Source organism: Symphalangus syndactylus, chromosome 4 (assembly GCF_028878055.3).
Source record: "Symphalangus syndactylus isolate Jambi chromosome 4, NHGRI_mSymSyn1-v2.1_pri, whole genome shotgun sequence".
Taxonomy (NCBI): domain Eukaryota; kingdom Metazoa; phylum Chordata; class Mammalia; order Primates; family Hylobatidae; genus Symphalangus; species Symphalangus syndactylus.
Genome location: NC_072426.2, coordinates 98,185,212 through 98,209,728, shown reverse-complemented (window position 1 = coordinate 98,209,728; position 24,517 = coordinate 98,185,212). Strand labels below are relative to the sequence as shown.

At 48.4% G+C, this 24,517-nt stretch overlaps 1 protein-coding gene and 1 long non-coding RNA gene across 2 annotated transcripts in view; both read left to right on the top strand.

Moving 5' to 3' along the window:
- Positions 1 to 633: 633 nt before the first annotated feature.
- LOC129480983 (uncharacterized) lies at positions 634 to 3,249 on the top strand. Its single transcript, XR_008657214.2, has 3 exons — positions 634 to 1,364; positions 2,051 to 2,105; positions 2,213 to 3,249. It is a non-coding gene; the product is annotated as an uncharacterized lncRNA (long non-coding RNA).
- Positions 3,250 to 23,571: 20,322 nt separating this feature from the next.
- Positions 23,572 to 24,517, top strand: part of LRMDA (leucine rich melanocyte differentiation associated) — a 1,130,865-nt gene continuing 1,129,919 nt past the window's right edge. Inside the window, exon 1 of the mRNA XM_063637625.1 lies at positions 23,572 to 23,680. Coding sequence (XP_063493695.1) covers positions 23,651 to 23,680 — 30 coding nt within the window. The 5' untranslated portion in view covers positions 23,572 to 23,650. The remainder of the gene's footprint in view (positions 23,681 to 24,517) is intronic.

Here is a 24,517-nt window from a genome sequence, read left to right as displayed (position 1 = left end):
CAAAGACTAGCAAAACCCCGCCGCGGCGCGCTCGGCGTCAGCCCTGAGAGGCTGCGCGGGGTGGGAGGACCAGTGTGGTTTCCGCTCCCACTCGGCTGCCCAGACCCTCAAGACCGATCCCCCAACTCTTGGGAGTGGGTGCTTCCCTCTGGGAGCCGAGAACTTGCGGGGCCAGCGAGGGCGCAAAGTGCGCGCGCTAGCCCGCGCGGGGGCGGCCGCGCGTCTCTCCGCGGGGCCTGTCGCCAGGCCGGCCGCGGCGGGTGAGTGATGAGGGCAGAGAAGGGCGCCCATAAATCGCGGGTGTCAGGGCGAAAAACTCTCTTTATTGTCTGCGTGATGGATGGGCCCGGGGACGAGACACCAAATACTTCGTATCGCCTTTAAATGGGAACACATTTTCCGCGGCCATAATTCATGTTTTTTAAATAGAAAGTTTGAAATGTTGCCTATATTTCACCAGCCCTGACATATTTATGAATCGCTCCCTGCATGCAAATATCATTATTTAAAGCGCCGGGGAGAGCGCGGGGGAGGGGAGGAGGCGCGGTTCGCGGGGCGTGGGGGTGGTGAACCGGGGAAATGTCGGTGGAGGGGGGCCATCTCCCTAAAGGGCAGAGGGTGAGGTGCGGGGAATAGCCGTATCCGGAAACCGAGCGTGTCCCGGGGCTTCTCTCCCGCCGCCGGACCCCGCACGGCCGCCCTGGGACGTTTTTCGAGGCTTGGGACCTAAGACAGGCCCCCGGACCCTGCTGGGAAACCGGGGGGCGTTTTTTGTCCCTCTCTGAGGCCATTATCCAAGCTGAAACCACGTTTTATAAGAAAAAAGTTTTTTTTTAAAAAAAACAAATTTAACAAACACAAATAATAATAATAACCCAACATGTTTCGCGTTCTTTGCCACTGCATCGATTTTATTGATTTTCATTCTGCAAACCTGGGAATGTGCGCGCTCGGGAGGGGAGGCTGTCAAAACCCAGTCACCGCGGGGACTGGGTGGGGGACAATTCCCCGACGCCGCGGCCTGGACCCGCCCCCACCCAAACGGCGCACCACCTCCCACGCACCACGGAGCCTGCGCAAGCTGTGGGGCCATAAAGGAACCGGCCCCCAATCTCCGGGGGCTTCAGTCCCGCCCCTCTCTCTCCCCAGTGCCCTGCAGCGCTCCCGACGTCCGTGTCTGCCCTCCCCAAGCCCCCACTGTCAATACAATCGCTGTAAAAATATATATATATATATATTTTTAGAGCCAGGCACGTGCCATCGGCCTCTCCCCTGCCCGCTTGGCCCAGGAGGCGCCCACACCTGCGCCCTCACTTGCCGAGACTTTACCTGTGCAGTCCCCCGCGGCGCCTGCAGCCGCGCAGGTAACCGAGAAATGGAAGGGAGGGCTGGGGAGTGAGAGGGACAGAGAGCACCGCCCGACACAGCCAGACGCGCGGACCCGGGGCCTCCTCTCTGGACCGGTGCTGGGGCCCTGGCAGAACCAGCTCCGGGAGCCGAATTGAGCCAGGAAGAGTGGGCCGAGGGAGGGGCGAGGGGAACAGGCCTCGGGAGGGAGGGGCGGGCCCGGCGGCACTTCCGCTGGGGGTGGGGCTGCGGGCTGACGCGCCGGTCCCGCCCCTTCGCCGCGCGGGCCCGCCTGCTCCAGGCCAGGCTCCGCCCCCACCGCCTCGGAGCTGGATCTCAGCCCACGGCCCCCCCGCATCGCGCCCCCAACCCCGGAGGCCTCAGGCTGAACCGGGTTTCGCGGGAGGGCAGAGGGCGGCTCTCTTTTCCTCACCTGGGGGTACTCTCTTTTTAAGTCATAGGAACAGAAGCATCTGCGGACTAGGATCCCAGGCCCAAACTTGCACGTGAGATTTGTTGAAACTTAGGTCATTTGGTACTCCTGACACCTGCCTGGCCCAGGGGTCCTCACGCTCTCTCTGTGGGTGTGACCAGCCGTCCTCTCGGACAGTCGGGAATATAGTCCGTGCTCATAGGGTCCCACCTATCTTTCAGGAAGAACAAAAACAAAAACTAACACTTTTGATTGTTCATTTTGTGCCAGGTGCCATTTAGAAATTTTGTATGAATTATGTCCTCGCCCACAGCGACTCTCTGAGGTAGGTACCATGAATGCCCTATTTCATAGATAAAGAAATTGAGGCACAGAGAGAAGAAATCTGCCTTGCCTCACCCACATCCCATCCTTATCCCTTCTTTCCTTCAGATCTGGGGCATGCCAACTCCTTACTCTGGGGGAGTATTGGAGGGAGGGGGACTTTTACTTTTCTAATGGGGGAGTACCAGCCTGCTAACCACAACTATTTGCAGCTGAAGCCGGTGCAGACCAGGAGGGGGATCTGCACAGAGGAGAACAGTATAAGTGGCATGGGGTCATCTCGGCCCCTGGCCAGCTCCCAGCCTAATGGGAAAACCGGACCATTGAGCATTCCTTGCTGTTTCCCTGTAGTCCCAGCCCAAGCCAGGCTGCGCTTTCTTTAAAAAGCAAATCCAACCATGTTTCTTTTCTGCTTAAAGGCATCCGGGTTCCCATTGTTCTTGAGAACAAGATGTGCTTGCCTCCCCTGGCTGGCGGGTCTACACTGGCCCTGCCCCAGCTTGCCTTTCTGCCTTTGTCTGCCTCCACACCCCCTCACCCGGAACTCCTGCTACCCAAGGCTTCCTTTTAGTTCCTCAAATGTGCCATGCTACTCCCCACCTCAAGGGCTTTGCTCCTGCTCTTCTCTGTCTCTCTGGAATGACCTGTCCTTCTCTTCACCTGGCTTGCACATACTCTTCCTTCAGGTCTCAGCTCACACATCACTTTCCTGCATCCTCCCGCCTCCCGTTACCCTCACTTATAATAGAATTTCCTGTTGAGAGTCTGTCCCCTTCACTGGATGGTAAACTCCCAGGGGGTAGGGACTAGGGCCGTTCCTTCAAGGAACAAATGAAGAAAGAGCATTTGTATAAACCACCAACTGTGATGAACGAATGAAACTGCACTTTTTGGGGCCACCAGTAAGTATTCTCCATGGTCTCATATTCCAAGATGATCTCAACTTAATGAAGGCGATGATACAAATCTCATGAAAACATACGTTATTTTAAATGCCTTTATTGTAAATGTCAAATAAGGGGATGCTGGAGGAGGTTGGAGAAGAGAAATACGCATGGATTACAGCCATTTATTCAGGCTTTCAAGATGCAAGATGCGTTGGTTGACACAACTTAATGGAAAACCATGCCACCCACAACCATCTCCCAGTGTTGTGCATGTATGTCTCAAGGCTCTAGCCCGCACCCCCTTTCCTCTTCCTTTCTTCACATATTATTGCTATCACAGTTCAGTTCTTACTAGTTTCTTACTGAACTGCTGCTACAAGAACCTTCTAATTGTTCTGCCCATCCTCCACCTCTCCTGCCTCTAATCCATTATACATACTCCTGCTGGGTTAATTTTCCTGACCACATCATTCCCTTACTCAAAACTCTTCAGTGGCTCCCTATCATACAATGTAACACTTGACTCTTCATAACCCACTTCCAAACTACTTTTGTAAAGCTTTAAGATGCATTCCAAAATTATGAAAGAAACACACGTCCACCTCAACCAGGAAAACACTGAAAAGATATACAAAGAAAAACATTAGCGATCTTCCTCACCTCCTCTGCATTTCCCACCAAGTCTCCCAAGACATCCATTGTTAAGGACCTGGGGTATAACTTCTACCTCTTTCACCATGCTCCATGCTCATAATAAACTGTATTCATATATGTGGAGCTATTGTGTTATTGCCTATTTATACAAAAAGGATTATATTAGGGGTCTCTGCAACTTGCTCATTCATTCTTAACAATAGATGGGTCTATAGATATGGAATGAATATATTCATTTTTTAGCTACATAGTAATTTTATTTTTTAAAAAAATGTATGTATATATGTACGTATTTTAGACAGGGTCTCACTTTGTTGCCCAGGCTGGAGTGCAGTGGCACAAACACGGCTCACTGCTGCCTTGACCTTCCAGACTCAAGCGATCCTCCCGCCTCAGCCTCTCAAGTAGATGGGACTACAGGTACACACCACCACGCCTGGCTAATTTTTATATTTTTTGTAGAGACGGGGTTTTTCCATGTTGCCCCAGCTGGTCTTGAACTCCTGAGCTCAAGGGATCCACCTGCCTTAGCCTCCCAAAATGTTAGGATTACAGGCGTGAGCCACCATGCCAGCCAGCTACATAATGTTTCATAGGATGTATATACTACACCTATTCAACCATTCCCCTATTAATGGGCACATAGATTGTTACCAGGTTTTTTTTTGCTAATAAAATTTCTTATGTCTATATCCTTGCAATTAGTGATTTTACTTCTCTAGGATAATTTACCAAAAGTGCAGCTACTTACACATCAGCCAAATTGAATTTCTTTGTTCTCCCCACATGCCCTGTGTTTTCCTTCTGTCTCCTCTCCCTGGAAAGCCCCTGTCCTCCACGCTTGTGGTCTAACTTCCAATCCTGCAATGGTCAAATCTGATACCAGAATTTAGATATATTATCCGATAGCCACCTCCCTCCACCTTCCTCATTTGAACACTGTAGTAGTGTACCAGGCCCAGGCAGTGGTTTGCGATTGGCATAGGCCAATCATGACAATCCTGTTTTCATCTTTCCCTTGCATCCCTGTAGCTGGGTGGTCATGCAACCTATTTTGGCAAATGAGGAACAAGTAGAAGTACAGGGGTGGCAAAACAGGAAGTGAGTGTTGAGAAGCACTCTATTTTCATGATCAAAGGGGATGATGCCTATGATTGGACCCTTCCCTTTCCCCTCCTTCCTTGCATGAGCTTGGACATAATATCTACAGCTGTAGTAGCCATCTTGTGACCACGAGGGAAAGTCCTAGAAAACAGAAGAAAGAGACTTAATCCTGATGTCATTGGGACACTGAGCCATCACCAACAATCCTCCTTCTCCAAAACTTTTATTTTGTTAGAAAAATCCCTATTCGTTTAAGCCAGTGAAATTGGGGATTTTTATAATTGTAGCCAGACATATTCTTCACCTTCTTTAACAAGAAATACCACCCTCCATCTCAAAAAAAAAAAAAAAAAATGCCATCACAGTGGTCCAAAACAGTTTTTAGAAACTTATATTAGAGACTTGCCTTCAAGTATAGTTTTTGAAATAGCCTCAGAACCAGGCAAACATTCTTATGGCATGGCTTTGGTATTTTAGAATGGCCAAAAGACACCTGGAGGCAAGTGTGGTAATACCTTTAACCTTCAGTGCTACAGTAAAGTATTGCATGGTGGACATTTAATTTCTTCCTACTCATTTGGTTGCCTAACATCTGAATCCTCTTCCTTGTTGGAAAGCAGGGCCTGCGTCTGATTACTGAAGTGGAAGAGGCCACATCCTCCTTCTCTCTGCCCTCTACCAATGGATGCTCCCTACCTGGGTCTCAGACTCAAGGGGTGAGCAGAGGATTGTGGTAGTTTGGAACCTCTTCTCAGTAGCAGCAGTGAGCCCAGTGCAATGGCATTGACTAGGAGGGACAGAGAGGACAGTCACTGCCATGTTCACTGTGATCATGGCAGCCACTCAGGCAGTGGACTAACTTGGCTGGTATGGTAGCATAGCCAACCGCATTTCTATTTCCCAGCTGCTGACAGTTCCTGTCCTTTTCCCAAGTCTAGGTCTCCAGTCTTCCCACTGATTCTGTGAACTTCCTGATATCCTTCTGATACATTCCTTTTCTGCTTAAGTTAATCAGAGCTAGTTCTGGTCACTCACAACCAACAACGTCAACTGATTTGCCATAGCCTGGCTGTTCAGGTGGCTTCTAAACAGGTCCAATGGGGATTACTTCTTAGTTGTGTCTGTGGGTTCCTATGATGGGTACTTGTGTGGGACCCCAGCACCAAACAGCCTGGCTGAATACCAACCCAACCAGGTAACGACTTCAGCGGAAAAACTGATCAATGCAGTAAAGAGAAGCAGTCATGTCAGCATTGAGTGAGAGAATCACACTTGGTTTTACTGAGTGCCTACTGTGTCCTGGACACAATTCTAGGTAGCTTACAACATTATCTTACCTCTTACCAAAGCCCGGTGAGAAAATGATTTTTATCTCCATCTGGTTTGAGAATGTACAGATTTTTTTCCCTTCTAGCCCTTCCCTCCCACAAGCCTGGATGACACCCAATATGTCTGATGAAGGTGTCTAAGGCATCAAACGACACTGTCAAGATCAATCGCCTTAGGAAACAGTCAACTCTGCTTCTTCCTAGCAGAGCTTAAGAGCTTAAGAAACTGGCACCTTGGGGTGCTCAAAAATGTTTGTGGAATGCAATCAATGGCACAGAAACATATTCAGGGGACATTTCCTTGGGAAAGTCCTGGCCTGAAGCATTTGGGGTCTTGTGTGAGTATGGGGGGAGCACCAGGGAAGAGGTAGGTTTTCCCTACTTACTGCACTACACTTTCCCAAACCTTGACCTTGGCTAATATGCTTCATGTCTCTGGGCTTAGTGTTTATTCTTCTTTTCTTTTTCTGTCTCTATCCCTACTTTTTCCCTTCATTTCCCCTCACCTTTTCTATTAATCAAGGCATTAATAAGGACACAAATGATGTCATCTCACTTTTATTCCCTACATAGTCCACCATATGCATCAACTGCATTCAATAAATATAGGTTAGGCCAGGTGTGGTGGCTCACAACTGTTATCTGAGCACTTTGGGAGGCTGAGGTGGGAGAATCGCTTGAGGTCAGGAGTTTGAGACCAGCTTGAGCAACATAGTGCAACCCTATATCTACAAAAAATAAAAAAAATTAGCTGGGAGCGGTGGTGCATGCCTGTAGTCCCAGCTACTCAGGAGGCTGAGGTGGGAGGACAGCTTGAGCCCAGGAGATGGAGGCTGCAGTGACCTGTGACAGCACCACTGTACTCCAGCCTGGGAGAGCAAGACCCTGTCTCAAAAAAAAAATTAATATATAGGTTATATAAATACATTGTTAAGGATTTGACTTTCTTAGTCCCCACCTTTGTAACTGAACATGCTGCCCTGCAGTGACTCCTACCAGCTCTTTGACCACATTCTCATATTCACAACGTTTTACTTGAACAGCCAAAGGCTTTATCATGTCCTCAGTCTCCCTGCCCTGCTGCTTCAGAAGAAAAGGGTGACCAGCCCCTTCAGCGGGGGTGGGGGTGTGCGTGAGAAGTGGCAACAGTGGCCGGGGGAGCTGGCTGGTGTTGGGAGGGTGGGTCTGCCAGGCTGTGGGCAGGAATTGGGGGGATCTGATGGGGATCAGCTCTGACCACTAGCATCATCTTTGACCTCTTTCCCCCTTAATCATAATTAGCACCCAGACTGTGTTGACTGATTCTCCCTTTGAAATGGGAGATCCACAAGCATTTATGGAAGGAGCAAATGAGTTACTTCCTGCAGAACCCAGGTGTGAAAGGAGTTAGTAAACATGCCAGAATGAGGCCAGCAGTCACGGGAACCAAATGTAGATTAACCCAAAATGTCACAAAGATAAAAAGCAGGGGAATAAGGGCTTTTTAGGAAGGATGGCATTCCATCTTCCCCGAAACTCTTCTGCCTCAACCTCAGTTCTCCTCAGCACCCATCTGAAATCCTCCTACGGTAGCCTCCCCTAGTCCTACCTTCCCAAACACTGCTTTGATTGGATCCCACACTGCTCCAAACCCTCATGGACAATCCATTTTCTGCCAAAAAGCATTTCATGTGCCTTAGCTTCTCTCTTTCAATCTTTTTTTTTTTTTTTTGAGATGGAATGTCACCTACTCTGTCACCCAGGCTGGAGTGTAGTGGCGTGATCTCAGCTCACTGCAACCTCTGCCTCCCAGGTTCAAGCGATTCTCCTGCCTCAGCCTCCTGAGTAGCTGGGATTACAGGCGCCCACCACCACGCCTGGCTAATTTTTGGTTTTTTGGTAGAGATAGGGTTTCACCATGTTGCCCAGGCTGGTCTTGAACTGCTGGCCTCAAATGATCCACCCACCTAGGCCTCCCAAAGTGCTGGGATTACAGGTGTGAGCCACCATGCCTGGCCGCTCTCCTTCAGTCTTACTGTCAAGACTTACTTTCCACTGTCCCTGAGGACCAGCCATCCAGCCAGCCTGGAATCTTCCCCCTGCACCAACACACCCTTCTCTGTCCCGTCTGTACTCATGAGGCTCCCTCCTGTACCATCCAGCTCAGGACACAGCACTGCCCTGCCCCTTCCTCCATCTGAGTAGAGCATGGTGCTTCAGCATGTGGTGGTCTCTGGGGCACGACTGCTTGGGTCCAAGGAACAGCAGCACCACACTTGCTAGATGTGTGACCTGGGGCAAGCTTCTTCACTTCTCTGAAGTTTCAGTTTTCTCTTCTGCCAAATGGATGTAATAATGATCTCTACTTCATATGGTCGATGGGTAAATTAAATGAGACAATGCATGTGCCTGGCACAGAGAGAGTGCTCAAAGTGGTCATTATTATTATCCCCCTGTGTTCTTTCTACCTCTGAATCCCTGGAGTGCTTGCTGTCTGTGCCACTGATCTGGCACTTAATTATCTACTAATTGATGATATCTTTTATTAGCTATTTAAATTCTTATTGTTTAGCTTTTTGTGTATATGTGTGTGTTTAACTTTCCAATTAGATCTTAAGCTCCTCCAGGGCTGAACCAGATGCCTTCTTTATACTCTCAACACAGACTAGCAGAGAGCTAAGTAACAAGCAGGCACTAATTAATGAACGCTTATTAAAATGGGCAATAAAACATTCAATGCCTGTATATTTTTTTCACAACCAGGATCTCCCTTAATCCTCGCAACAATCCTATAAGGCCTATATTGTTATCCCCATTTTACAGATGAGGAAACTGAGGTTCACAGAGAGAGTCATTTGCTCAAGTTCCAAAAGTAAGGGCTCTCTGTGGCCTCACAACAGCTTCCTTCAGCTTTCAGAAATCCTGGCAATGCCTCCCTCTCATGCTCTAATGACCAAAACACACCTTCTCTGCTAACCCAGTTAAGCATCCCTGACACCTCTAACATTCTTTCCATGTGCTCATGGGAAGAGATGTTGAAGATATATCATTAAATGGAAAAAGCTGGTTATGAAAGAGCAGGGGTGCACACACACCCACAGCAAATACATATCACCTAGAAAGCTGGCTGCAAGGGCGTCTATGGGACCGTTGGTCATCTTGGGGGTGGGGTCGTGGGTGATTTTAACCTTTTCTTGCTCACCTGTAGTTTCTACTACAAACATTCATACTTTTATACATTGAGAAAAAAACAATACAAGTTTTGTTTGCTTACTTGTTTAACAGAGACAATGATGCAAGCCTCCTAGTTGCCTTTTACTAACAAATGCTCCTAGTGGAGGCAACCTCTTCCCTCTCCCTTCCTCCCTCCTCACTCTGAGCCAGGTGGGCAGAGACCCATCGCTGGCACTTATTAGTCACAGGTTTGAAATGCAGGGGTGGGTTGGGGAGGTAGAAGTGATTGGTGTGGGGTGGGAATTTGGGGATTCTTTTATCCCTTGCATCTCAAAGGCTGACAGGCTCTTGAGGGGTGGAAATGACTGGTAATTAGTGAACTTTCTCCAGAGTATACACGAAAGACACACTTCACAGTCTCCGTGACCTCTGCAGCCCGGTGGGGCTTTATTATGTAGATGCTCTTAATTGGGTGAGTCACTTACTGCAAACAGCTTCAGGAGAGAGCACTGTGGGCTGTTTCAGGGAGGCTTCCTACCAGGGCTTCTAACTCAGGAATTAGAGGGGTTGACAGCAATGGCCTCCAGGTAACTCCGCTCCTACCCCCATAGAAATGAGAAGTGGTCCCCACGGTTAGAAGTCAACACAGCAAGCTTTTAGGGCATATTGAGTATGAAGAGTGTTAACTGATGGCCTTCATTCTCCTCCTCTTCCCACTCTCCATCTCCCTCTTCTTTCCAGTTTATTGATTATCCATTCTGGGCAAGGCTGGGAATATTTTGTGATATAAACTGGGTTCCCTTCATTCAAGGAGCTGACCACCTAGTTGGGAAGTCAGGAACAGATATGCGTGGACATAACACCACCAAAAAGCAGGTTTCCATGTCAGGCCCAAGGAATATGCATTAAAATGACATTTCAGACCCCAGAGCAGTCGCTGAAGGCTGGACCATTAGGGAAAACCTGTCCACAGGGACAGCAGGACTTGGAAGGTGTTCTGGGGAGAGGGATTCCCAGGATTCGGAGACTTTACAAACAAAAGCATCTTCAGGTCACTGTCACACCCAGAGCCATGGCCCCCAGCACCCTAAGCATGGTGCAGATGTCAGAGACACAGAGTGCAGTGTGGGAATGACTCGCGGGTGCTCGGGCAGGCTGTTGGTCCTACAGAGTCCCATCTGCTGCTCTCCCCAGAGGAGGACACAATGCATGAAGGCTTTCAAATGCATCATGTCCCAAACGGAACTTATCATGTGGTATTTTGGTGAATGACAGCATCTAAGCTCCTTCATCCTTTGCTCCCAAACAGGCATTACGTTAAGGCAGTTGGGCGGCAATCTCTTTGCAACCATCCCTTCCTGTCCCCTTGCATCCCTATTGCTGCGTTCTCTCTTCAGGCCCTCGCCACCCTTTCTAGGGGTAGGATACACTTGCAGAGTCTGTGCGGACATTTTCCTACTCTCCCCCTTCTCAGCCATCCTTTCCCAAACTGTCAGATGGATTGCACTAAAATGCCGATGTGCTTAATTTTACTCCCATTGTCCTCAAAGTGAGGCCTAGTCAGCTCTTTCCCATCTGGCCCTTGCCTGCCTCTTTTGCTGTCCAGATCCTCAAGGTCACCAATGACCCACAAATTGTTAAATCCAATGTTAATGCTCAGTCCTCCATTTACTTGGCCTTAACCAGCACTGGACGCAGTTCATCATGCCATCTTCCTTTCAGTCCTTCACATTGTATTTATTTATAACATTTTCAAACATATGAAAAACATTTAAAGAATAGGACAATGAATGTCCAGTACCCTTCACCTCAACTCACCAGCTGGCAACACTTCGCCACATTGGTTCTCCCTCTCCTCCCCACCCTGCCACACACAATTTTTGGGAACCATTTGAAAGCTGTGGGCATCTTGATGGCTACTCTTAATTTCTTCATATCCTAAGGAAAAGGATATTCTCTTATGAAACCACAAGACAGCACAATGCAGAAAAGTAATGTTAATTCAATATCGTCAGTAATATTATCAAACAGTTCACATATAAATGTTCCCAGTTGTCCCTATCATGTCTTTTTAGCTGTCCCTTTTCCAGTTCCAGTGTTCAATAAAGGAGCATGCATTTGACTGGGCTGTCATGTCTCCTTGGTCCATTTTTATCTAGAACAGTTCTCCCAGCCTTTTTGGTTTTTCATTATATTATTTTGGACAGTCTAGTGTTATTGTCTTATAAAATATTCCACTTTCTGGATTTGTCTGTTTCCTCACCTGTGGATTCTGGTTAAACTTTTAATGGCAAGAACAGCATGCAGGTGGTGTTCTTGCTATTAATCACATCAGAATCACATCAGAATTCCCATTGAATCACATCAGAGGCCCATGATGTGAGGTCGTATCACCCTTGGAGATGCTGTCTGAGCTGTTGGTTAGGGTTGTGACCCCTAGATCTCTCCACTGTAGAGGTACATTTTCCCTTTTGTATGTTCCTTTTTGTCTGTGGGGTGACACTTTGTGTCTATTTTTAATTTAATTTAATTTTATTTTATTTATTTTGAGACGGAGTCTTACTCTGTCGCCCAGGCTGGAGTGCAGTGCCATGATCTCAGCTCACTTGTAACCTCTGCCTCCCAGGTTCAAGTGATTCTCCTGCCCCAGCCTCCTGAGTAGCTGGGATTACAGGTGTGCACCACTAGGCCTGGCTAACTTTTGTAATTTTAGTAGAGATGGTGTTTCACCATGTTGGCCAGGCTGGTCTCAAACTCCTGACCTCAAGTGATCAGCCCTCTTCGGCCTCCCAAAGAGCTGAGATTACAGGCGTGAGCCACCGCGCCCGGCCTGTGAGGTGATACTTTGGAGGCCATGCAAATATCCTATTCATTCCATGCTTTCAACATCCCCTGGTGATCCTTGACAACATTGGTTGTCACCTTGGAAACCCTGTCTTTTCTGATCACTTTCTTTTCTTGGCTCCCAGGCCCTAACTTGCCTTTGATTCTTCCTTTCCTCTCCAGTTGCTCCTTCTCAATCTCTTTGTGATTCTTCCATTTTCTTTGACCTCTAACTGTTGGAGGGTTCTGGTGCTCAATCTTCAGATCGTTTTCATCCTGTCTTTTGGCTTTCTATGCCACCTGAAAGCTGAAGACTCCCAAATTTCTAACTCTAGTCCAGATCTGTCTCTTAAACTCCACACTCATGTATCCAATTTCCTTCTTGTCATCTCCACTTATAAGCCTCAAAGTCAAGGCCAGGCACGTGGCTCAAGCCTGTAATCCCACCACTTTGGGAGGCTGAGGCTGGAGGATCACTTGAGCTCAGGATTTTGAGGTTACAGTAAGCTCTGATTGCACCACTGCACTCCAGCCTGGGTGACAGCAAGACCCTGTCTCTAAAACCCAGCCAACTAAAAATAAGCATCAAAATCATCTTAGGCTGGACTTGGGGGCTCACGCCTGTAATCCCAGCACTTTGGGAGGCCAAGGCAGGTAGATTGCCTGAGCTCAGGAGTTTGAAACCAGTGTGGGCAACATGGTGAAACCCCGTCTCTACTAAAAATACAAAAAATTAGCCGGGTGTGGTGGTGGGCACCTGTAATCCCAGCTACTCGGGAGGCTGAGGCAGGAGAATTGCTTCAACCTGGGAGGCAGAGGTTGCAGTGAGCCGAGATCGTGCCACTGCACTCCAGCCTGGGCAACAGAGTGAGACTCTGTCTCAAAAAATAAATAAATAAAAATAAAAAATCTCAAACTTATCAGGTCTAAAAATGACCCCTGATGCCCTTCACCCTCTAATTTTCTCATCCATTGCAATTCATTTATTCAAAAAATATTTGTTGGGCTGGGTGTGGTGGCTCAGCCTGTAATCATCAACATGTAGGGAGGCCGAGGCAGGCAGATCGCTTGAGCTCAGGAGTTTGAGACTGGCCTGGGCAACATGGTGAAAGCCTGTCTCTACAAAAAATACAAAATTTAGCCGGGCATGGTGGTGTGTGCCTGTGGTCCCAGGTACTCGGGAGGCTGAGGTGGGTGGATTGCTGGAACCTGGGGGCCAGAGGTTGCAGTGAGCCGAGATCTCACCATTGCACTCCAGGCTGGGGGACAGAGCCAGACTCTGTCTCTGTCAAACAAAACAAAACACAACAAAAAATAAAATCAAACTCTTTGTTGAATGCCTATAATCTGCCTGACATGACTCTACACTTTGGGAACAGAGTAGTTAAAAAAAAAAAAAGAAAGAAATTCCACCCCATGGAGCTTACTTTCAGTAGGGGAATCGAAAATAAATAAGTAAATAGAGAGTAATGAGCGCTGTGGAGAACCATACAGCAGGGAAGGGGGACGGGAGCACTAGGGTGGACAGGGTGATTAGGGAAGGCCCCACTGAGAAAGTGAGATGAAGCCGAGACCGGCAGAAAGTGAGGGATGGAGTGTGACAACTCTATCCTTCTGGCTGCTCAGGCAAACACCTTGGAGCTACGCTTGACTATTGGTTTCTTACACTTTCCATGTCCAATCCATCAGAAAATTCTGTTGATGCCATCTTCAAAATACATCCAGGCACTGTTCACAGTCCACAGGATTCCTGTGACAGCCTGCTGTCTGGCCTCCTGGCCTCTGTCCCTTCTCCATAATCCATTCCCAGCACAGCAGCCAGAGCTGTCTTTTTTTTGTTTTTTTTTTTTTTTGAGACAGAGTCTTGCTCTGTCGCCCAGGCTGGAGTGCAATGGCATGATCTCAGCTCACTGCAACCTCCACCTCCCAGGTTCAAGCGATTCTCCTGCCTCAGCCTCCCAAGTAGCTGGGATTTCAGGCATGAACCACCACACCTGGCTAATTTTTGTACTTTCAGTAGAGACGAGGTTTCATCATGTTAGTCAGGCTGGTCTTGAACTGCTGACCTCGTGATCCGCCCACCTCGGCTTCCTGAAGTGCTGGGATTACGGGCGTGAGCCACCACGCCCGGCCCAGAGCAGTCTTTTCTTTTCTTTTCTTTTTTTTTTTTTTTTTGAGACAGAGTCTCACTTTGTTGCCAGGCTGAAGTGCAGTGGCCCAATTTCAGCTCATTGCAACCTCCACCTCCTGGGTTCAAGCGATTCTCCTGCCTCAGCCTCCTGAGTAGCTGGGACTACAGATGTGCCCCATCACACCCAGCTAATTTTTGTATTTTTTGTAGAGATGGGGTTTCACCATTTTGGCCAGGATGGTCTTGATCTCTTGACCTCGTGATCCGCCGACCTTGGCCTCCCGAAGTGCGGGGATTACAGGTGTGAGCCACTGCACCCAGCCAGCCAGAGCAGTCTTTACAAAATGTGAGTCAGATCAGGCCCATCCTCTGCTCAGGACCCCCAATTTAGCCAGGAGTGCTCATGTCTGTAATTCCAGTACTTCGGGAGGCCGAGGTGGGCAGATCCCGCAAGCTCAGGAGTTTGAGATCAGCCTGGGCAACACGGCAAAACCTCATCTCTACAAAAAAATTTAAAAAAACATTAGCCAGGTGTAGTGATGTGCACCTGTAGTCCGAGGTCCTCTGGTGGCTGAGGTGAGAGAATTGCTTGAACCGGGGAGGTTGAGGATGCAGTGAGCTGTGATCATTCCACTGCACTCCAGCCTGGGTGCCAGAGCAAGACCCTCTGTCAAAAACAAAAACAAAACAAACAAAAAACCCTCTCCATCTCAGGTGGAGTACAAACTCAAGTCCTAACCTCAGCCTATTTGGCCCTACATGATCTGTCCCCTTCACACCTGCCCTGTGACTTCACTTACCATTACTCTCCCCCATCACTAACTCCAGCCCACACGAGCACTTGCTGCCTCAGGGCCTTTGCACTCGCTGTTCCTATTGCTAGGCACATTTTCTCCCTAGAAGTTCACTTGGCTCTCCCCCACTTCCTGCAGATCTCAGCTTCATCTCAGTTTCTCAGTGGGGCCTTCCCTGGTCACCCTGTGTACTCAGCACTCCTGTCCCCCTTCCCTGCTGCGTTGTTCTCCACAGGACTCATCACACTCTGTATTTTCCTTCTCCCCTTCCCCTTCCCTTTCCTTTCTTTTTTTCTTGTGTTGCTCTGTTACCCAGGCTGGAGTGCTGGGATCACAGCTCACTGCATCCTCATCCTCCTGGGTTCAAGTGATCCTCCTACTTCAGCCTCCTGAGTAGCTTGGACTACAGGCGCACACCACCATGCCCAGCTAATTTTTTGGTAGTTTTGTAGAGACAGGCAAAACCACATTTGCCAGGCTGGTCCTGAACTCCTGGGCTCAAGTGATCCACCCATTTTGGCCTCCCAAAGTGCTGGGATTACAGGCATGTGCCACCACGCCTGACCTCCTTGTTTATTTTCTGTTCTTCTACTGAAAATAAGCTCCACAATGGTAGAAACTTTCTTTTTCCTTTTTTTACAGCTATGTCTCCAGAGTTTAGATTCCTGTCAGGCAGATAGTAGGTACTCAACTAGTATTTTTTGAATGAATGAACTGAATGAATACATTTCTAGCACCTCAGTATAAGCTATAAATCCTCTCAGGTCTAAGGAAGTACTGGTATCTATAATGTCTGCATTCTCTACTGGCCACTAGTAGCTATTTCAGTGAGATGGGAGACCAGGGCATGGCTAGGAATGGGGTTCAGGGTTCAGACCATAGCCGTGAGATGGAACACATGGATCCAAGGTTGGCAAGTGTCTCACATGGCTATGTGCTTACATGTATGTTTGTGGGGTTTTTTTTTTTTTTTTGAGACAAAATCTCGCTCTGTCACTCAGGCTGGAGTGCAGTGGTATGATCTCAGCTCACTGCAGTCTCCGCCTCCCTGGTTCAAATGATTCTCTTGCCTCAGACTCCCGAGCAGCTGGGATTATAGGCACCCACCACCACACCTGCCTAATTTTTGTATTTTTAGTGGAGATGGTGTTTCACCATGTTGGCCATGGTGGTCTAACTCCTGACCTTAAGTGATGCACCTGCCTTGGCCTCCCGAAGTGTTGAGATTACAGGTGTGAGCCACTGTGCCCAGCCTGTTTGTGTGCTTTTGTGTGTCGAGGAGATTCTGTGCCAGTGCAAACATGTATAAGGGCCAGCACTCCTTCTGTGTTTCTCTCTTCAAGAAAACCACAGACGCTTTATAGAGCTGTGGAACCTCTGTGTGTCCATGAACGACTCTGCTTCCAGCTGCTGCATCCCAAAGGCTTAGCCCACCTGTGATTTGGAGCTAAGGAGCAAATCAAAGCCAGGTGCAGCTGTACTGGAAGACTCTTCTTTCTGGCCGGGGTGTCACTTTGTCCTTGGAAACACTCAAGTTCAAGTTCACCACTCAAGCATAAGCAAAGTGACTACATGAGACTAAGCGAATGTGTTTGCTATTCCCTCTGCAAACCCTTCTCCCAAGGCCTTCCCATGGCTGGCTCCATCTCATGATTCTGACTTCAGCTCAAATGTCACTCCCTTGAGAGAGGCCTTCCCAGAACATTCCACAGCTGTCTGAGGCCGTGCAGTTTGTGCATCACAATAGCATTGTGCAGAGGGGGTAGGTGGGGCCAAAATCCAGCCTGTGATCCACTCCTCAAGGATTTCATAAGAAAAAGGCTTTGGAGGGTGAGCAAAGACCTTGGACACTGTGTCTAGGTTAGCACCCCCATCTCCCATACCCTGTCTCACATTGTCCACTTTTGTCTTCATAGTATGGATGACTGCTATCTGAAATGAGGTATTTTGCCTACTTGAAATCATGTTTCAACTTGTTAGCCATCTTCTCCCACCATAATGGAAGCCTCACAGGAGTAAGGACTGTATCTGTCCTGTTACTATTTGTCCTCCCAGTGCTCGACACATAGTAGGTGCTCAATAAATATCTACTAGTGAATGTATTCTCTTTTAGTTTTATTTTTACTGATACATAATAGATGTATATATCTTGGGAGTACATATAATACATTCATATAATTTGTAAAGATCAGATCAATGTAATTTTTTTTTTTTGAGATGGAGTCTTGCTCTGTTGCCTATGCTGGAGTGCAGTGGTGCAACTGCAGCTCACTGCAACCTCCAACTCCTGGACTCAAGGGATCCTCCTGCCTCAGCCTCTCAAATAGCTGGGATCACGGGTGTGTGCCACCGTGCCCAGCTAATTAAAAAATTTTTTTTGTAGAGATGGGAATCTCATCATCTTGCCCAGGCTTGTCTCAAATTCCTGAGCTCAACTGATCCTCCCACCTCAGCTTCCCAAAGTGCTGTGATTACAGGTGTAAGCCACTGTGCCCAGCCTCAATGTAGTTCAGCTATATATAACTTTAAATATTTGTCTTTTTGCTAGGAACATTCAAATTATTCTCTCCTAGTATTTTGAAATATACAATAGATTTGGGGAGATGTGCATTTTTATCTAAGTAATCAACAGCTCCTTAGATCAGTAAGTTTGCATTTGAGGAAAGTGAGGAACTTAGGAGTGGAAGGATTCATTTATGAGCACCCAGCGAGTTAGTAGCAAAGCTAGCTCCTGAACCCAGCTCTCCTAGGCCAGGACACTGCCCACCATAAGGCTCCAGCAGTATCAACCTTCATCTGGCCCTCAGAATCTGGCACTGGCGGTGCCAGGCGCACTTGACACTTGCTTTGCCCCGGGTTCACAGCTGCGAAGAGAGCCTGGGCTTCTTTCGGAGAAGTGGGAAGAGACTCAGAATTAACATTGGTAAGTCACACCAGAACCCTCATGTGTACATTATTATTATTGCCCCCCCATATATTCTAAAATAATCCCTGTAAATAATTATGAAAATAAATCTCGGTGACAAATTTTTTATTTCCAGGAACACATTTATTCATCATAATCTCTTCAGGGGTAGGACAAATTGGAGCACTGAGTAGTGAATACAATTTGCAAATAGGCAATATAAGTAGAGAGAAAATTAATATGTATTCCTTGGTGCTCTAAAAGGAGAGGAAGAACATTAATAGCCATTTCCTTGCAGATATAACTTTCAAAATGTTATTTCTGATCTATCAGCGTGAGGCTCCATATGAGGAAAATGGTTGCAACGTGACAAGAAGCGATTAGATGTGAAATGGCATCTTTCAGCTGCTCCTCTCAGCCTCCTTATCCTATTTTTAGTGGGACATAGGAGGAGTCCTGTTTTCTTTTCTGGCCTGGGGTTGACTGCTTATTTGCTGGGTGACCTTGGGCAAGTCCCTTCTGCCCTTTAAGCCTCAGTTTCCCTCATCAGTAATTGGAGTAGATGATTTCTAAAGCAGTGAGTTTTGGATGATCATAAATCCAAATTATTTTGGGAGTACTTGAGAAAAATACAGATACCAGGGGACCACCTTAATGAACTGACTACCAAGTTCTATGTATTTTAATTGAGGGTGGGAGGAACCCTTCCCCAACTTCCAAGTGGCAGAACCTCTCCAAGTCAAGTTGGGGATTCTGGAAAGGTGCTCCCATTGGAAACAGACAGTTGGGTGGGTTCTCTTTCCCTCTTGAAGGTCCAATGTGAGCCCCCCTCCTCCAATCAGCGATGACCTGCCTCCCACGCCCAGCCAAGGACTTGGAGTTGCGGCGAGTTCCAGGTAAAATGGGAAATAAGATTTGTTTCTCATTGCTGTTTTCAGGATTTGTTAAAATAGTACTAAGAGATTAGCAGATAGTAGTTTTCATGGTAAATTCTCTATTCTATGCCAATCTCCTCCTTTTTTGTTTTTAATTATAAAAGTAGTATATGCATGTTACCAAAACCACAGAAGAAATGGAGTGAAAGGCAGAAGCTCCTTTCCCACTTCCACCTTCCTCAAACCCACTCCATTTTCCACAGCCACCTAATGTTTGCATTTTACTTTATTTATATTTTTCTAGCAAGAGAATCTTACTATGTTGCCCAGGCTGGTCTCAGTGCTGGATTACAGGTATGAGCCACCACGCTCAGTCCTATTGTTTGCATTTTCACAGAGAAACAATGACAAAACCTTTTAAGACCTAAAGAGAAGGAAAACAGCCATATGCGGTGACTCATGCCTGTAACCCCAGTACTTTGGGAGGCTGAGGTGGGTGAGTCGCTTGACCCCAGGAATTCAAGACCAGCCTGGCCAACATGACAAAATCCTGTCTCTACAAAAAATACAAAAAAATTAGCCAGGCGTGGTGGTGAGTGCCTGTAGTCCCAGCTACTTGGGAGGGTGAGGCAGGAGGATCACCTGAGCCCTGGAGTCGAGGCTGTGGTGAGCTATGATTGCGCCACTACCCTCCAGCCTGGGACCCTGTCTCAAAAAAAAAAAAAAAAAAAAAAAATTAAAAAGAGAAGGAAAACTAGAGGCACTGAGAATAATAAATTAATATTTGTGGAATGAACACTCATGCTAGATATTATGATGGTATTTAATATATATTTTTAAAAATTCAGTTTGTTCTGACCGGGAAATACTGGAGGGGCTTTGGAGCACAGATCATCCTCAGTCCCCTCACATATGTGCAATACTTTGAAGAGGGCCCTGGAAACCTCTCTTCTTTCCTGCACTTCCTAGACTTTCTCCTTTAGGCTGAAAGGGGGCTGCTTCAGCAACAAACAGCATTTCATAAGCAGAGCATTTAAGCAGACACCCCGCCTTTTTTTTTTTTTTAATTGAAATCTGAATGTGGTGAGTCTGAATTAGGGCCCAGGGCATGATTAATTACAGCAACCATCTTAACCTGCCCGGGGGCTGGGCCTGAAAGAAATGAGGCCAGGCTGAAGAGAAATACAGCTAAGGATAGTTAGGAATGCTAACAAAACTTGGTTAACTGGCCCTGTTCTTTTCTCAGCTGCTAATGCACAGTTGGAAGATTTAAGGAATCAGTTCCTGTTTCGCTGGTTCTGGCCGACCCCAGAATCAACTCCCTTGATTGGAAATAAACAGGATCTTCCTTTTTGTCCCCAGGAATGTGATGGAGGAAGGACTCTAAGGCAAAGGGCCTCTTCTGCCAAAGCAGAATAATAATAACAATGATGACAATAGGAATAAAATATTGCCCTCTTCATCAAGGGCGATAAGAGAATGTCCAGTTGTATGAGTTGAACCTTGTTGCTCTCTATGTGCCTGTCAGAGCTCCAGAATTCACAGGCTCAGGGTGGTCAGCATAGGTTGGATTTGAACTTTGCTTTGTGGTCCTCCTGAGTGCACTTGTACAAGCTGGGCTACGTGCTTCAATTTGGGGTTCAGAAAACAGGATCACAATGACAGCACTTCTTGTTGACACAGTGTTGTGAATGTCTGTGCACAAGTCTGAGCGTCTCTCCTGAACAGTATTAGTCATGGATGTCCCTAGTGCCTAGCACAAGGCCAGAAGCTGGGGTACAGTGGCTGTGAAGTAAGATGGGGCAGGATAGGAAGCTTGCAGCTCACTTTCAATGAGTCATGGAATGGGGTGAGAGGACTGTGACTGCGTGAGCCCATATTTTACCTCGTGCTCCTGGGGCTGGGGCAGAAAGAGCTGTGTTCAGGACGAAGCCCCTACAGGACTTGTCTGCTATGTTCACCCTTGTAAACTCTTTGTATTCTGGAGGAATTATTTGTCTAACTCCTAGGTCAGTCTTATCTCAGTGTGTTTTTTTTTTTTTTTTTTTTTTTTTTTTTTTTTTTTTGCTCTCTCCCCTCCATGAGGGAGGGCTACATTATGGAGGAACTTTACTATTTCTGTTTAATCTTCCTTTTTGTTGGAAACAGTGATGAGGAGGTAGAAGGATGTTCCCCTCCCAGCTTCCAATCTTCCTTGGTCCAGGGACACAGATTCTTTTTCTTTTCCTTTTACCTCTCTCCCTTCCCCACTTCCTCCTTCTGTTCCTTCTATTCTCCTTTCCCCTGCTCCTTCGCATTGTTCTTCTATTCTGAAGACTAACTCCAAAAGCTGAGGAGTAAGGACAGGTGAATCCAGTTTGTTTCTGCTGGTGTCCTCCCCCAACAACATTCAGGAAATTACTTCTGCTACGGTCTGAACGTTTGTGTCCCTCCCAAATTCATATGTTGAAATCATAACCTCCAAGGTCTTAGGTGGAGCCTTGGGGGGGGTGATTAGATCATTGGCGTTCAGCCCTCAGGAATGGGAGTAGTGCGTTACAAATGAGGCCCACAGGAGCTAGCTTGTCCCTCCTACCATCTGAGGACACAGGAAGAAGGCCGTTGTCTAGGAACCAGAAAATGGGCCCTCACCACACACCAAAGCGTGGGTGCCGTGATCTTCAGCTTCCCAGCCTCCAGAACTGTGAAAAATAAATTTCTATTGTTTATAAGCACCCAGTTTATCGCATTTTGTTATAGCAGTCCTAGTAGACTAAGACAACTACTTTGCTCAAGAACTTTCAGTAGCTCCCTATTGTTATCAGTTTACAGTTCCAACACTAAAGCCCCCTCCAACAGAGCTATCTTGATCTTAATTTTTGTGATTTCTGCACATGATCCTTCCTCACACCATCAACTGGCCTTCTTTATGTGTTCACCAAACAGAGACAGCAGTGGGTGGGGAAGCATTTCCAGCTGAAACTAACAGCTTCTGTGAAGCCAATCAGAGGCCAGGAGAGCTGGGACAGGTGGCTGAAGAGGTAAGAGTTGATGGGATTATAAGAGATCTTCAGGGACATACTAAAGATTCTGGACTGTATTAATTATTAGTTGATTAGGAGCCATTGAAAGATTTTAGGTAGGATCAAATTGGGCTTTTAAAATGGTTGCCCTGGGGCTATGTGGAGGAGGCAACAGTAGTGAGAGGGTGTGGAAAGGGGGAAAGATGCCTGCCCACTTTGGTGACACTGGTAGTGTTTGCAGAACAGCCTATGCTCAGATGACCCAGCTGTGTATGGAGGCAGGGGGATGGATGAGATGACCTTCAGTAACCCCCTTCTGGTGGGGGAAGGGAGAGCCGGTCTCCAGTCTCATCTCTGAGTCAGCTTGGGCCTGTTTCCACAAGTCCTCTTCCATCTGTCAAAGCCCTTCTAGGAAAGCTGAGCTGAAAGGCAGCTGCGGAGGGCAGAGTGCTGGCTGGGCCCGGGCTCACTTCCTCCTTTTCAGGCAGGAAAAGCAGACAAAAGTGGACAATGGACCAGAGAGGGCGCGTCCAGCAGAGAAGGAGGGAAGAGGCGGGGGAGCTGGTCCTTGGGGCAGCAGGCCTGGGAAGGTTCCCTTTGATCTCCTTATCTCTGGAGGGTAAGCTTTCTTTTTTGGCCTGCAGGACCTTTTGTTGCAGCATTTCCTGGAATCCCCCAAAGTAAACACAGTCAAGACTGCATTCTTACTGCTCCACTCTTCTGAGCCTGCTCTTCCCAGCTGAGAGAGGGGCAGGAAGGTCAACCCTCCGAGATCAACACCCGCTCATCAAAATGCTGACAAGGGCCTACCTATGTGTTAGGACCAGGGCTGTCTGAGAGACGATGCCAGTTAAGGCTGGGCTGGCTCTTAGCTGCAGCAGGAGTGGAAGATGACAACCAGTTGATATCTGGTAGCTCTCTGCATCCTGGACTTGGAGGCAAGAATAGGCAAGGAGAAAATCTGGATCCTTCCAGAGAATTCCAGAGAAAAACAGGCATGGGTTTAGGGAGTTACCTGCCCACTGGGCCTACCTTCATCCAGACAGGAGGCCCATGGCCAGCTCTTCCAGATGGGGATGGGGTCGGTGGGGAACAGCGAATGACCCCACTGATGACTTTAAGCCTCACAAATCTCTTGCCCTGTGAGGAGCAGGAGAAGAGAAGAAGCCTGAAATTTGGGGTCACCAGCCAATTATCCTTCCCCAGAGTTTATTGTTGTCAACTCTTAGAGGCCACAGGGAAAGGGTGGGGTGGTCTTAACCAAGCCAGCGTTTTATTTATAGGGAAATTCAACCCCCCCAATCCCCTTCCCCTTCTACAAATGGAAGCTCCGCCGCACCAGGAGTCCTTCAGCCTTCTAACTTTCCCTCTCCCCAGCTTTGGTGGGGAGGGGAGTTCAGCCAAGACGCCCCTCCTCGCTGCAGTTGAGGGCCGTTATGTAACCCAGCTTGCGAAATGCAGGAAAGGCCCCGCTGGCTACAGCCCGGCTAACGGCTCAGAAGGGGCGCCCCTGATAGGAATCCCCCCACCTCAGGCCTTGCCCAGACAAACGCGATAAAGTTGTGGGCATGGAGTTTTGGGCATTGGGACATCCGGGGGAGGGAGGGGCGTAGGGAGTCGGGGTCAGGCCGCCGTCGGGGCGCGGGGCGCTGCGCACCATCTGTTGCAGTGGGCGGCCAGGGCTCACCTGCGCGGAGACCGGGCCGAGAGGCGGCGGCGGCGAGCGGTGGAGCGGAGGTCCCCTCGGCTGGCCCGCGCCTCCGGCTTCCGCCGGGTCAGCTGACTGCCCAGTGCGGAACTGTGCGCTCGCCGCGCTCCCCTGCCGCGCTCCCCGCTGCCGCTGCCGCGCCCCCGCGCTCCGTGCCGCGCGCCCGCAGCGTCCTGGCCGCCATGGCCGGGCTCGTGGTCCGTGGAACTCAAGTAAGTCCCGGCCAGCCCCGCCTCCGCCCGGGGCGCAGTCCGCGTGGGGAGGGACGGCGGGGCACAGAGGCTCCCCAGGGCCTAGACACCTCTGTCCCCGCCTCAGGGGGCTGCGTCTGCAGGGGGTGAGCGTCAGGTGCTCAGGCTCGCCCTGGTGGGGCGAGGACAGACCCCGTTTCGGGCCTGGCACATCCCCTGGATGTGCGGGAAGAACACCCCCAAGGTCTCCCGTTCTCTCCACTTCCCTCTGCCCTTAGCGCCTCACTGAGCAGGCCCAGCGGACACAGTGCTGACGGCCCCCACTACTTTTGGGGGCCCACAGAAAATGTTCCAATTTCATAATCTGAATTTTAAAAACTTTTGGTCAAAGAATCCATTTTGATAAATCACATTGATATAGTCATCTTTATACCAATGCAGTTGTAATATATAGATTTACTTATTTGTAAATGGAGGAAGGGGTTTATGAAGGCAAAAGTGTCTAGGGTACCCAAAGTCCCAGCACATCCCTGGAGATGAGGGTGCTGGTGGGCCCTGCGCTGAATGGGCTACGCCATAGCCAAAGGCTGATGGAAGGCCACCGACCTCCAGTTCTCTTTCCACACTCGGTTTCTTGAACAGGAGTCTATGATGAATGGCAACACGCCAGTTTCAATCCTGGGTGCCAGACACTCAGTCTCACGTGCTTTCAGCGCTGTAGTGAAGCCTCAGGTGTTCATTGCTGGAGGGATGAACCCAGCCACGCTGGGACCAGGTGTCTTTCTTACCTGCTGGAAAAGCCAGTTCTCTGTCTTTAACCTCCTCTCTGCCCTGATGAAGCCAGAGCCCTCTTACTTC